The sequence below is a fragment of the Pyxicephalus adspersus genome, chromosome 3 (assembly GCF_032062135.1).
Source record: "Pyxicephalus adspersus chromosome 3, UCB_Pads_2.0, whole genome shotgun sequence".
NCBI lineage: Eukaryota > Metazoa > Chordata > Amphibia > Anura > Pyxicephalidae > Pyxicephalus > Pyxicephalus adspersus.
The window spans coordinates 63131704-63147482 of record NC_092860.1 but is presented as its reverse complement, the minus strand read 5'-3'; the positions used below and the strand labels follow the sequence as shown (position 1 = coordinate 63147482).

Genomic DNA, 15779 nt, shown 5'->3' with positions numbered 1-15779 from the left:
ACTGCCACTTCTGAGTGATTCTGGGTTACTTCCAGTTCTCCCGAACACCTAAAACCAAACCTTTGTAAAATCAGTAAAAAATGGTTCAATTCAAGCATGTGGAGGTGCTTGGAGTGGCAAACCTTCCTTAGATGGTGCATGAAGTGTCTAATAAAACCATGTGGCAACACAACCTTAAGCAACCAGCTGTATTAAAAATGGGGGAAAAAACAACCTTATCTTTCCAGTGATAACCATTTTTAAGGGTGGTTAAATTGGTAACCCGCAACAGTAATGCTTGAAAAAAGGGTAATATGAACTTTTTGGAGACAGAAGCAGTGTTGTCACTCTTACAGCTCCTGCCGGATCGCTTCTAAGCCTGCTCCATACGTGCTCTGGCGTTTTTTTTAAACCCCAGAACTGCTGAACAGTGCAGGAGCTGATTGAAGGTGGAAGAAGGCTCTATTTGTAGCTCTGCTTGCCACCACATTGCCCGGAGTAGGAGCTCCGGTTCTGGCCGCTTGGCACCCTACGGCCATTTAAAGGACACCTCACGCTGCTGCAGAAGGCCGAGAAAAATTTTATGCAGCCCCTGTACCAGCCCCAGAGAAAACATCTTGGGAACCAATAGGACTCCTTGCTACCCCACCAGCAGGAACACCTTACTGAAGGTAAAACTCTTGAAAAATGTTTAAAAAAATATTTGTTTTTTTTCCTGGTGAATCTGCCCTCCCCTGCATGGATGATTGTCAATCTGCGGATGGATTGCATGTAGGGATATCTCTAGCTATATTCCTGCCATTTTTTCACTGTGACCCAGAACAGGCTTTATTGGGGAGCTTACTGGAAATTATTATAAACCACCAACCATGAAAAAGTTCATGGGCAAATCAAATCCTTCCCAAACAGCTCCCTAAAACGGTAAAGGGAAACAAAGGGGAAAGCTTCGCAGAGCCCACTGCCCCCTCCATCTTCAGGATCTCCTGAAATGTCACTGCCACTAACCCCCCCAGAAATGTCACTGCCACTAACCTCCAGGATAACCCCCAGGACCATTTTTTTTCTCTCTTTTTGGGAACATTTTTGACAGTAGAATTTTGTTGTATTGGGTGGATCCCTAATGGTTGTCTGTTAGGCTTTGATTTAGCGGCGTTTTGGTCTGACTGGACAAATTGGGACCCCGAGTATACTATTTTTTTATGTTTATGGCTGTAAATGCTTCAGAACTGAACATATCCTAACAAGAGATGAGCAAATTTCTTGAAAATTCGATTCAGCTTCCAAATTTATTCGCGGCAAAACACATTAAAAAACGGCTATAGTGGTGTAGAACACTGTGCCTTACAGTAACACACATAGGGAGTCTGCTGTGGTAGTGAAATAGTACTGTGAGTAAGTATGACATGCAGATGACAGGCGTCGCTATCAGAATCACTGCCAATCACGGGGCCAAAACTGACCAAATAACTCAAGTATGAACTCAGCCTTACAGGCACATGTTAGCGTCAAGAAGAAGCGCATTCCTTTTACACCCTCTTCAGCTGATTCCACATAGATGTCTACAGAACCTGTTCTATTAACCGCTTATACAAGTAGAGCCCCCCCGGCAGAGTGGAGAGGGTGACTGAGGTGGCGGCAGCAGCAGCATCAGGCGGAGGCCACAGAGTGGCACAATGACCAAGTCTGTAGGTGGTGGCAGCATCAGGATTTTCAGCATGGATACAGACCGTGAAAGTGGGGCCTCTTGATCCCTGCAAATTTTGTGTTCAGAGCAGGAGTAGTCAGAAAATTTACCACAGGGATAACTGGCCACAGAGTGGCACAGTGACAGAGTCTGGAGGTGGCGGCAAGCATCAGGATTTTCAGCATGAATACAGACCGTGAAAGTGGGGCCTCCTAATCCTTGTAACGTTTGGGTTCCGAGCAGGAGGTGTCATAAAATTTACCACAGGGATAACTGACCACAAAGTGGCACAATGACAGAGTCTGAAGGTGGGGGCAGCATCAGGAGGCTACAGACTGGCACAATGACAGAGTGTGGAGGTGGCGGCAGCATCAGGATTTTCAGTATCAATACAGACCATGAAAGTGGGGCCTCTTGATCCTTGCAACTTTTGGGTTTGGAGCAGGAGGTGTCATAAAATTTACCACAGGGATAACTGGCCACAGAGTGGCACAATGACAAAGTCTGGAGGTGGTGGCAGCATCAGGATTTTTAGTATGAATACAGACCGTGAAAGTGGGGCCTCTTGATCCTTGCAACCACAGAGACAGAGTCTGGAGGTGGCGGCAAGCATCAGGAGGCTACAGAATGGCACAAAGACAGACTCTGGAGGTGGCGGCAGCATCAGGAGGCTACAGAGTGGCACAATGACAGAGCCTGGAGGTGGCGGCAGCATCAGGAGGAGGCCACAGAGGTGGCGGCAGTAGCAGCATTAGGCGGAGGCCACAGAGCTGCACAATGACATAGTGTGGAGGTGGCGACAGCATCAGGGGGCCACAGAGTGGCACAATGACATAGTGTGGAGGTGGCGGCAGCATCAGGAGGCCACAGAGTGGCACAATGACATAGTGTGGAGGTGGCGGCAGCATCAGGAGACCACAGAGTAGCAAGGTGACATAGTGTGGAGATGGCAGCAGCAGCAGGAGGATACCACAGAGTAGCAAGGTGACATAGTGTGGAGATGGCAGCAGCAGTATCCGGAGACCACAGAGTGACAAGGTGACATAGTGTGGAGATGGCAGCAGCAGAATCAGGAGACCACAAAGTGACCCGGTGACAGAGAGGGACGGTGGGTTGCAATACCAGTACCCACTGACGAAGGTGGGTGAGAGAAGAAACACTTGGCATTTGATGTGTAGCATCAGGCGGGTGGCAGCGTCAGAGTAGTAGCTGAGGCAGGTAGCCAGAAGAAACTGGTCTCTTTTGTCAAGGTTTGGGCCAGGTGGCATGGATCATCTAATCAGATGATCCACGCCTGATTCATCTTGACAAAGGTCAGTCTCTCCACATTTTGGGTGGACAGGCGAGTTCTTCTTGGGGTAACTATGGCCCCTGCCGCACTAAACACCCGCTCTGATGCCACACTACTGGCTGGGCAGGACAGCTTTTCCAGGGCAAACTCGGGCAGTTGCGGCCACAAATCCAGTTTGGCTGCCCAGTAGTCCAGCGGATCTTCAATGATGGCTGGCAGGGTGCACTCCAAGTATGCCACCACCTGCAGGTTCTGCTCTATGTCTAGCTGCTGGTCAGTAGTTTCTTCACTATGCGGGTGAAGAAAGCTGCTCATCAGCGACTCTAGACTCAGGCTGCTGCTGATGGAGCTGGTACTGCTCCTGCCACCCCACCCCTCCCCAGCAGCCATGGCAGTGGAACGTGAGTGCAGACCTGCGAGAGGATGGACGATGGAGCAGATAGGCAGCGGCCAACTGACTACATAGGATGTCTCTACAGTAGTTCAGGTTGGGCCAAGGAACGCACCCTTCACATCCCTTGGACGGCTTCAGGGGCCCTAAGGAACCTGGTTTCTGTTCTAAAAACCTATTAATTAACACTTTCTATTCCCTGGAGCCATAAAGGCACTTTCCCCGCCATTTTTGGGACATATCTGTCCCCTGCAAGTTCCCAACACAAAGTCTTGAGGCCCATATATCATTGATAAAGATCACACAATATGCTCCAATTACAGGCCCATTTTACTAATTAACGTAGATGATTACATTTTTTTAAAATTGCTGGCTAACCGTCTCAACCCAATCATGCCAACTCTCATTCATTGGGACCAGGTGGGCTTTGTCCCAGGACGTGAGGCCAGAGACAATACTTTGAAAACACTTTTTCTGATGGAATATGCAAAGGAAACTGGATCCCCTATGTGCTTGATGTCGGTCAATGCAGAAAAAGCTTTTGACCGCGTTAGTTGGCCATTTCTTCATGCTGCACTTCGACAGATAGGTTTGGGCCCCTGCATGCTTGTGTGGATAGCCACTTTGTACTCTTCACCCACAGCTGGTGTCAAGGTCAATGAAGCCCTATCAAATCTGATCTCATATAGGATATTGGTAATTCCTAAAACCAGTGGAGGGGTTGGAGCCCAAAATTATATTTTTACTTACTACTTTTTTTTACTTACTTTACTTACTAAGTTTTTTGATTGGTTTCATAATAATGACAGGAAGATTTGGGTCGGCTTTAAGTGTAGTTATATGAATAAGGTATCTCATTCTCTCTGGAGGAGTGGAAGCCTTTTGAAATGACACAAAAAATGTACCCAAGATATGTTGGCAATGCTAGTTTCAAAGAGGCACTATGTTACATATTTGGTGGGAGTGTCCCTCTATTCATTCTTTTTGGGATGAGGTCCTGAGAGTTTACAATACATATACTGTCACGCTTGGGGAGACGGGGCTTCTAGGGGGCACTGCGGCCTGCATAGAAGTGGTGTGAGCCCTGAGAAGGGCCAAAGCACAGAATCTAAGCAGTAACCAGGTCTTCTGCAGAGCCTCTAGAGGTGAGGATGTTTTGCTGCTGGATACTGCAAGGTTTCAGTACAACAGGTTGGGTAGGATGATGGAACTAAATGACTAGTCAGGAGAATTGTCAAGGATGGCCGGGGTTGTGGCAGGCAGCAAGCAATAAAGGTCAGGAACAAACCAGGGGTCAAGAACCAGGAATCCAGAAAATGGACACCAGTGACATGGGGCCACCACAGACACAGGGAACACAGGTGACACGGAAGACACAGAGGAACACTGGTACAGCAAAAGGGAGCAGGCAGGGAAACACCAGACAGGGCAATAAGGGGTTAACACAGAAGCTGGACAGGGAAAGCACTGAGTTAACAGACAAGTGTGGAGGAAATGCTCAGCAAGTCTGTGCTAGCAAAATAGCCAAGGGCAATTAAGAGGCTATTTCCTGATTGGCCAGCGTGTGGACAGATCCTGATTAAATCTGGAAGAGCAGGCGTGACGAGAAAAAGCATTCAGGACTAACAGTTTTAGCAAAGATACATGGAAAGAGTTGGGTAACATGAGATGTGCAGAAAAGCGTAGCTTATAACAGGCAGGATTAACTATTGCTGAAATGACATAAGGTCCAGGGAAATGGGGAGCAAACTTCAGAGAAGGGAATTTGCAGTTGATGTTCTTCATGGAGAGCCAGACTTTATCCCCAGGCTGCAAAAGAGGTACTTTTCGGCGATGCAGATCTGCAAACTTCCTGTGTATGAGAGCTGCATGTTTCAGATGCTCATAGGTAGAAGACCAGATACCAGTAAAGTGCAGGTACTGCGGCAGAGCAGGGTATAGGAGATGGGAGGCAAGGATTGTTGCTGTAGATGGTATAAATTGATTAAATCTGGAACAGCAGGCATGCCCGGGCTCAGAACTGCCCGCATGCGCAGGAGAGAGGCGCCTGTGCTTTAGCAAGGAACAGGTAAGTGTGACATATACAGAGCTTTCTGTATCTAATAAACCAGCTCTTGCACTCTGTTTATGTTTCCGGGATCAGTTAAATTAGCTGAAAAAGCTGTCCTTAGTCATGTTTTAACTGCAGCAAGGGCAGTGATCTCAAAGTATTGGCGATCTCAGACTTCTCCATCTCTGCGGGAATGGTATAAAGAACTGGACCAGATGCAATACGCTAAGGAGTTGGTTGCTATTGAAACCAACCAGATGGAGCCATATAATTCTAAATGAGCGACCTGGTCAATTTTTAAAGAATCTGTTTCTTTCAAGGTTATGTTTTTTGTGAATCCTATTTTCTGAAAATAAATGAGGCTAACTTGGGATGTGGACATGTTGATAATGAAGCACTGTACAGAAATGGGTTTTTGTTATAAAGCAAAGGTAATTATTTTGTACGATAAGTTAAATCAAGGAGTGAAACAATTTTTTTTATAATTTTGTAATAATTGTATAATTTTTGTAGTTTTTTTATATCTATAAAATTTTTAATAAAAGATTGTAACAAAAAAAATCTAATTTGGCAGACAGATTTATGCATGTATAATATTGAAACCCTTATTTGCCTATATTTTAATTATTATTATTATTATTTATTCTACACTGTAGATGAAGTTTATGATGATGCTGAGCTCATGTCAAACACATTTCCTGCTCTTCCAGCCAAAGCAAGGTAGGGTTTTCTCAGTATGTTACATCAGCTTAGTGAAATGCATTCTTCGTTACTATAGTGTGGAATGTAATATTTGTTTGCTTTTTCTAAATATTTTTAAGTGCAGTGAATATAGTGCAGTCCTCAGAAAAACAACATACTTGCAGTGGTCCCTTGACAACTAACAAACTGGTGAAAAGAAAGGTTTGCTGTGGTTTATTGCTCTATACGTTATCACTGCACAATTTGTCATCCTCATTTCTATCTTTTTTTTTTAACAATACAAAAGATTTTTTCCATACCACTTAGACTATAGCAAAAATATAAAAAAAAAAAAAAAAAGCGCGGATTAATCTGGCTTCTGTTTCAGTTATATTTATATACATTTCCCATGATTTCTGTAGTACAGGTCCTGGACATGAGGTGCGCCAGATTTTTGAAAATTCAGGATTTTTTTTTTATACTTACCTCCACACACAGGCCAGCCTTCCTCTCGCAGCACCTGCGGACATCTGACGCAATTCAAGGGAGCAGGCAGCAGGGCCGTCTCAATGTGTATGTAGTGTAGCAAGCTGACCTAACAGCTGTTTCTGCAGAACAGAGCCATCAAAACATCAGTGTCCAAACAGTCTACTGCAGTCCCTGTATTGAAAATGCGATCCGAAATTCATGCCGTAAAACTGAAAGAACCGGATTATCGATGGCTGTATTTTCGATTGTCAACTTGTATAATAATAAGCTTCATATGCTACCATTTATTCTGTTATTTTTTTAATTATTATTTTTAATATTATTAAGTTGGTGATTTAAATTTAGTGCTGTTCTGAGCAAACTTCCTATTTATTTACTTGTGTTTATACAGAGTCGACATATTATGCAGCACCCTACAAAGCCCATAGTCAATTACTAACTGTCTAATATCTAAAAATAATCTAATATTCCTACCATAGTCATATGTTATTAACATAGTCTAAGTATTAATTTTGGGCCAAAGTCAATTAAAATACCCTCATGCTTTTGATATGTGGAAGGAAACTGGAGTATCCTGAGGAAACCTATTCAAACACGGGGAGAACATACAAACTCCTTACAAATAGTGTCAAGGCAGAGATTCAATCATGTGACCTAGCACTGCAAAGGCAAGCATGCTAGCCACTGAGCCAACCGTGCTACTTCTTGCATTACCTCATAGAGTCTAATAAGCACTTCCAGTTAATATCTTAGACTACAGAAAAATGAGTTTCTACAGTATAGGCCTGATTTATCAATAAAATGCGTGTACGCATGCGTCGGTCGGCAAGTTCTATTACCGCGAGTCGGGGCCAAGTTGTAGTGCACTCACCTGCCAGTTTCTTGCAAAAATGAGCAAAGATCTTGAAAACGCCAATTAAAGCGATTAATTTTCAGCTACACGATGAGACACAATGGCTCAGAATTGATATGATTGAGAAACAGCTGGGAAAAATTAAGGTTGACAAAGCACCAGAACCTGATGGATTACATCCACATGTCCTTAAAGAGCTGAGCTCAGTTATTTCAAAGCCATTATTTCTAATTTTTAGAGACTCTTTAGTCACTGGCAAGGTACTGATGAATTGGCGTACGGCCAATGTGGTTCCTATCTTCAAAAAGGGAGCAAAGTCATTACCAGGTAACTAAAGACCAGTTAGTTTATCGTCCATAGTTGGAAAGATCTTGGAGAGTTTGATAAAGAGCCACATAAAGAAGTTTCTGCTAGAAAATAATATTATAAGTGATAGTCAGCATGGCTTCAAGAAAGACAGAAGTTGTCAAACAAATTTACTCTCTTTTTAGAGGAAGTAAGTAAACAGGTAGACAGTGGAATAGCAGTTGCCGCCACCTCCACACTATGTCCTTGTGCCACTCTGTGGCCAGTTATCCCTGTGGTAAATTTTCTGACACCTCCTACTCCTAAGCCAAAAATCAGAAGGATTAAGAGGCCCCACTTTCAAGGTCTGTATTCATTCTTAAAATCCTGATGCTGCTGCCACCTCCAGTCTCTGCCATTGTGCCACTCTGTGGCTAGTTATCCCTGTGGTAAATTTTCTGACACCTCCTGCTCTCAACCCAAAAATAGGAAGGATTAAGAGGCCCCACTTTGACGGTCGGTATTCAGACTGAAAATCAAGATCAAGCGAGTTTTTGCCCTTCTGCTCCACGGGAGGTTTCTGTCCTCCCTGAGCTTGCCTTAGGACACCTGCGTTACTGTTTAACAGGTGTACCGCCCCAGTCAAACTCCCCACCTGTCACTGTCCTCAGAGTGTGTCGCACCCGGCGTGCGCTGGGTGCTTGGAGCAATAAGCGAGAGCCCCTCGGAGTCAAGTCCCCGCCTGATGCCACACATCTGATGCCAAGTGCTCCTTCTTTCACCCACCTTCGTCAGCAGGTACTGGTGATGCCACCCACCTCCCTACTCTGTCACCGGGTCACTTTGTGATCTCCTGATGCTGCTGCTGCCATCTCCACACTATGTCACCTTGCCACTCTGTGGTATACTCCTGATGCTGCTGCTGCCATCTCCACACTATGTCACCTTGCCACTCTGTGGTATCCTCCTGATGCTGCCGCCACCTCTAGACATCTGGCATTGTGCCACTCTGTGACCTCCCTATGCTGTCGCCACCTCCACACTGTCATTGTGCCACTCTGTGGCCTACTCATGCTGCCGCCACCTCCACAACTTTGTCATTCTGCCACCTCCTGATGCTGTCGCCAACTCCACACTGTCGTTGTGCCATTCAGTGGCCTCCTGATGCTGCCGCTACCTCCAGACTCTGTGATTGGGCCACTCAGTGGTTTCCTCATGCAGCTTCCACCTCACCACTATGTCATTGTGCCACTCTGTGGAATTCTCAAGCTATTCTCCCACCCTCCCCACTCCATGACTGGGCCACTATTTTGCCTTTTTGGCCTGGATGACATCACTATTTATTTGACCCTTCTTCTGATCTGTCAGTAATCCTCATTATTGTTAGTTTCATCTGTTGCTGCGATGTTTTTGTGCCTGGTTTGTAATGCCAGTTTCTGTTGTTTAGCAATTCTTCAGCAATGTTTTGTCATTTTTTCCACAAGTATTGAGTACAAACGTCTGCATGTTTCCACTCCAAAGTGCTACTTGATCCCCCTTGTTGCCTTTGTCCCATTGTCACATATTGGGATTTGAATTTATTATGTACAAAGACCTTTTCTAAAACTGTCATGGTTTTTATTTTTTTTTTTAAATAGTCTGACATTTGCTGCCACACAACTTATCTGTTCATTTGTGGTAGTGTTAAGGGTCATTTTGCTGTACTGCCTGACCTTAGCCCTATTGTATACAAGCACACTTTCACTTGCTGTCCAAACAGGTTGTCAATTAGCTGTCCAGCTGAATTGCATACTCATTCTAACATACCTGATGGTAATGGAAGGAGGTTGAGGTTGCCAAGCACAACATCATACCACATCGATTGCCAAGCTCGCAAGCAGGGTCAGACACTCTTGGAAATGAGCAGATGTTGTGTTGTTGCTTAACTTAATGCTCAAATACTGGAGTGTATGCATTATTGAGGGGTTTACACAAAACAAATAGTACTAGTATATCAAACTTCCAGGGCCAAATCCACTTTGTGCCAAATATTATCTTGCTTTCCATCCCTTCAGGGTGTCTCTGCAAGTTTGAATGGCATTTTAGACCTTTGCCCACTATAATATATTGACTTACTCACCTCAGCATGGTAGATGAAGCACATAAGGTGGATTCCTCCTTTAACCAGAAGCAATATCATCCATGATTGTTGCTTGTAGCCAAGCCCATGACATCAGAAATGATAGGAACAAATATGCAATCTTTTCAATTTAAAGCATGTGAAGCATTATGGTCCAAAAAGCCCTCCTTGCCTATTTCTTCCCAAAATTTCTTATTTTTATGTATATGTACACACGTCTAACACACATCTATGTTTTGCTTCATGTACACTCATGTCTATACATACATGCATGAGTGCACATGAAGCAAAACAAGTAATATACACAAAAAAATAAAAACTTACTTGAATGAGGACTGCACAAAAGTGCGGCATATTTTTTCAACTGATAAAACAACGTTCACGTGCACATAGCAGGTCCGCTTTGGCGCACAACTATGCGCTACATACTCCTGAAGTTTGGCACACAACTATGCGCATCAGACAACTGAGTTTTAACAAGACAGTTGTGCTGTGTTTAGCCTTTCAAACAATTCAGAGAAAGAAACAGCTTAAAAACAATAACAATTGACTTTTTAAACTGTATGTCCTGGGAGATTGGAAAGGAGATCACATAAACCCCCAAAAAACAGACATTTTACAAAAAACCTTTAATCAAAAGAAACATTTGCTAAAAGGTCACATTATTATATATATATATATATATATATATATATATATATATAAAACACACACCACTAAACTTACATGACAACAAAGTTTAAAAGAACAAGCAAAGCACATGTAAACCCATACTTTCATATAAAACCAAAATAGTTCAAAAATGACCAAATATTGCATTCAAATAATACTTACCAAACCAACATGCAATTTTGACCTATCAAGGATGGAAAACTGGATTAGAATTTTTTTTTCAGAACAAACATTTCAAAGTTGTAATAAAGGCAGAATTTTGCAATCAAACAATATGGCCACAAACACAATAACATAGCATTAACATTGACTTCAAAATTGCGAAATGGACATTGAAACATTCAAAGTTTCAAAAACAAAAGCAGTTATTGTGCTAAAGGATAAGCAAAGTATCATATGCAGCAACATAGAATAATTAGGATAACACACAAAACAGCCCCTCCAAGAAAAAAAAGACAAAGGGAAAAAGCAAGCTAGACAACACCCTTATATATGCTCACATTTAGGTGCACAGGTGATAAAAATTTGCTAGCAATTAGCACTTGCGCAGTCTGTCAAAATTGGTTTGTTGTTTTTTGGCAGTTGGACATTCCTTAATCATTTATTGATACGATTCATTAGATTTGTACACCAGTAAACAGATTTTCAATTAAATAAAGAAATAAAATAAAGTTAAGGTGGATTTTTTGGTAAAGTATTTTAGATATATATATAATTATATACTACAATAATTAAATAAATTGTTATTATATTATAATAATAACTATAGTAATTACATATATATATATATATATATATATATGTATATATATGTATATATACAGCTCAATAGTGGTAGGCACAGCAGTCAGAGAAAGTGACACAACAGCACAGTTCCCGCAGGGATTTGCCTGTTGTCTTTATTTTCATCCACAAGCAAAATATAATGCCTTTACATACAGGCAAAAACACAAAATAAATTTCTGCTCGGCTGAGCACTATTTAAACACAAGATCACCCTTTCTATACGGGCGGCCTACTACCAGCCCCACTACACAACTCAAAGTAAATTTTCAGTGTCCTTTTTTGTCATTTTAGCAGACTTCAGCAGCGCTGGTGAAAGACAGTCTGTTCAACCAGTCCCCCACCCCCTCATAGTGCAGACCTTTATAGCCTAGAAACAAACTGATCTCCATCACCTGGCTGAGAGCTATATAGGAAACCTGTTTTGGACAGGAAGGGAAAGGGGAGCCCCACTACCAACCTGCTCATCATTCCATAAAAAATCCATACCAACAACACCATTTACCAAAGCCCTCAGCAAACAATGTTTTGCTAAGGCAATCCATCTTTCCTGGGTTTCTGATATCTCACCCAGCATTTCCTGGATAAAGTCTGCTACATTGCTGCCCAGTGAGGCTCCTGGAGGAGCTAATAAAGCATTTGGTGCAGGTCAGTGCTGCCCAACCGGAAACCAACTGTCTGTTGTTGGAACAGGTCACAGTCCTGAGGCAGAGGGTGTCAGCTCACTCAAGGAAAATGGAGGAGTTATCTGGAACTCTAAATGTAAAAAAGGCAGTGCACCGCGCCTTGAAAAAAATGACACCTGATGATGACATAGAGACTTATCTGACGATGTTTGAAAGGATTGTGGAAAGGGAGAAACTCCCTGCTGCTGAATGGACTGAGGTTCTGGCCCCTTATTTGACTGGGGAGCCACAAAAGGCATATGTTTATTTAACGACAGAGCAGGCCGAAGACTATATTATCCTTAAAGCAGAAATCATGGTCCGGCTGGGAGTCACCTTATCTGTACGGGCTCGCAGAGTCCATGACTGGCGGTTTGGGGAAAATAAGGAAGATGGTGATGAGTCTAAAGAAGAGAAAATTGCCAGCCTTGTTTCGGATGCAGCTAGTGAGGGACCGGAGGAATCCAAAGGTGATGTCCAAATTACAGTGGTCTCAGGTGAAGAAGTGCATGCTAAAATAAGTGTCCCTGTCTCATGTGCAGTAAAGGCGATAGAAAGTATTGTTGTGTTAACTGAGATTGAAGTTGAAGAAAGTGTCCCTGTATGCACTGACAAGGATACTTCCAGGCTGACTGAGGTGCAGGCAGATGAGGGTGTTTCTTTATCATCTGAGATGGAAGCTGATGGATGTGTGCCTGTGTTGGCTGGGGAAAAGTTTCCTTTTTTTGAAGTCCAAGCTTATGGATGGGATCCTGTTTCAGCTGAGACAAAAGAACAGCCTGAAGGGCGGGACGAAGAAGCTGATCCAATGGTGGCTGAGGAAGGAGATTTTAAACCTGATGATGAAGAGAATAAAGGGACAAAAGAGAAAGAAGATGAATTGAAGGGGCTTATTCCGGACATCCCCGAGAAGATAGGATAGTCTAAAGAAGCCAATGAAAGTGTCCCTGTTTCCCAAAAGGTGCAAGAAGAGTTTAGTAAATGAAGCAAAGTAAAGATTGAAAAAGCTGTCCCTGTTTCCCAAAAAGGTGCGGAAAGAATTTAGTAAATTAAGCGAAGTAAAGATTGGAAAAGCTGTCCCGTTGTGCAAAAAGGTCCGGGAAGAGTTTCGTAAATTAGGCAAAGTAAAGAGGGAAGAAAATGTCACTGTTTTGCTGGATGAACAGGATACTCAGAAGCATGTTGGGGAAGGAGTTGCTACACCAGTGGAAGGGAAGGCTGAAAACATGTGTGGAAATAGGAAGCCTCCAAAACGGACACAAGTTAAAAAGAAAAGTGTAAGGAAAACTTTCCAATGAGATCAGTGCAGCTATACTTGTCCCAGAAGCTCAAAACTGGATCCTCACATGCAGAGGCACATAAGAACTCGTTCTGCAGACAAGCTTTATGAATGTTATGTTTGTCATGTTCGGTTCACCCAGGGTGGTACTAGGAAAGGGCACATACTGAAAAAGCCAAGTGACAAGAGGGTAGCTACGACCTCAGAGGCTGTTGTTGGGGCTAAAGATGTGCTGATTCACAGTATAATTGGAGCAGGCTTGACTGGGAACCCCAAGAAAAGTAGCATTAGGCTAGAAGAAGCCAAGTACTTGGGGTACATTATTGGGAGAGGAGTAGTCAAGCCCCAAATTGCCAAGATCGAAGCCATAAAGAACTGGCCCTGCGGTCTTACAATTTTACAGTGGAGCACAGGGCAGGGAAGCATCATATCAATGCTGATTCCTTATCAAGGGTTCACCGTATGTCAGGATCAAGTGCCCAGTCCCCTGGCCTTGGGCAGAGAGGGGGGATGTAGGCAACCAGCAGGAAAGGTACTAGAGAGCAGATATATTTGCACCGGATTCCTCTCCTGTGTGAAGTAGCAGGTTAAAGACTCTCACCTGGGAGATAATTGATGAGGACGCACTGAGGGTGGAGATATAACATAGAGCCAAGAGCTCAGTCAGTGGATGTGATGTGCTGGAGACAGACAGATGCTCTGTGTGAGGGCTGTGCTGGAGACACAGACAGGTGCTCTGTGTGAGGGCTGTGCTGGAGACACAGACAGGTGCTGTGTGAGGGCTGTGCTAGAGACACAGACAAGGTGCTCTGTGTGAGTGACTGTGCTGGAGACACAGACAGGTGCTCTGTGTGAGTGACTGTGCTGGAGACACAGACAGGTGCTCTGTGTGAGTGACTGTGCTGGAGACACAGACAGGTTCTCGGTGTGAGGGAGCTCTGCTGGAGACACAGACAGGTGCTCTGTGTGAGGGAGCTCTGCTTGGAGACACAGACAGGTGGTCTGTGCAAGGAAAAGGAAAAAGACCCTAATGGAGAGGGCTTGAGAGCATTCAGCTCCACAGTGTTCCTGAGAAAGAGGGGGAGCGACAAGACTCTAAAGAGAGAGAGAAAGAGAGAGAGACAAGATTCTACAGATAAGGTGACTCTAGTTTTTCTGCCTATTTGAAAATGGACTGTTATAGACACGGGACAGCTGAAGATAAGTGCTTGTGTGTTTAATTTTTACCCGGCTGACATTAAGCCTTCCTCTTGGGATGATTTTGTTGTTTTTTTCAATAAAACCCTGATATGGCATCCAGTCCTGCTAGTTGCCTACCATTTGTCAAGCTAATTCCCACTATATATATATATATATATATATATATATATATATATAATAATTATTGAAGTATATAGTTATATATGTATATACACAAACATATATATATATATATATACATATATATATATATATAAGCAAGCAAGCAAGAACGTGTGTGCTTGTGACTTTTTTGGGAAAATTTAGTCTGATGGCAAAGCCGAGGTTTAGCCTGCGGAAAGTTGCAATATTTACCCCCAGGCGGCTCCTCAGTACAAACATTTTTTTAGGACTAAGGGTAATATGGTATATGCTATTAATAATAATATGCTATTAGAATGTTTTTTTAACGGAACAGGGAATTTAATGCAAGCTCGCCAGTGTGAAACTGCCGGGGCTGCGCATGTCCATCAGAGAGATCACTTTAGTTGATGACTTCCACGCGAGTATGCCTGTGCCTCTGATGTGGTTGATAAATTGATTTTAGGGCTCCGATTTAGGGCATGTGTTGAGCTTCTGATTCAGCTTGATGAATCAGGCTCCCCGTGTACAGATTAGCAGAGTGTGATGGTTTAGGTTTAAAGACAGCTGGACACTTGGTAGACATCACTCAGTCTACCAAAACCCTGTGTGTTGTCGATCCACAGCAGAACATGAATCACTAGGGGAGGAGTGTATCCCTGACAGATCAAAATGTATCATTCTGCACTTGCAGGATGTTTAACACATAGGAAATGTGCAGTTTATGCGGATATGTTCTGCATGGTTTTTTTCTTTATTTTTCCATGGCAAACACTTTTAAAGGAACAAACTATATAGTACAATCTTTACAGTATGACAAGGACCTTATGTGAAATGCTTCTTTAATCTGGTAAATATTCTGGGCAGCTTGGCTTGTGAATTGGGAGGCCAATTCTTTAAATACTTGAAGTTACATACGGGAAAAATGCATTGATCTGGCCATATAAACAAGGCAGTGCAAGTCAATGTCAATATAGGTAAACCCCACTAAGATTAGTTTACATGCAACTTAAACCTTAATAATAAAAATGTTTTTCATTGATCTTTTGTCATCCTGGTCTATTTATGCTATTAGGCAAAAGCTTAGTTTCATGAAATGTATTTGTAATGCACTGTAATTGTTATCAAAAGGAAGAAAAGAAAGTGATGTAATTATTATACACTCTATATATGTATAGAAAAGAAAGCAATGTAATTATTATACACTCTATGTATGTATTTAATTTCCCCAAATATTT

General features: G+C 42.9%; 1 protein-coding gene across 4 annotated transcripts in view; it reads left to right on the top strand.

Annotated features, from left to right (window-relative positions):
- LOC140326389 (PML-RARA-regulated adapter molecule 1-like) overlaps positions 1–15779 on the top strand; it is a 308253-nt gene that overhangs the window by 124481 nt on the left and 167993 nt on the right. For all 4 annotated transcript variants that reach the window (XM_072404936.1, XM_072404932.1, XM_072404933.1 and 1 more), the window contains one exon: positions 6052–6115. In XM_072404936.1, the coding sequence (XP_072261037.1) occupies positions 6052–6115 (64 nt within the window). The remainder of the gene's footprint in view (positions 1–6051; positions 6116–15779) is intronic.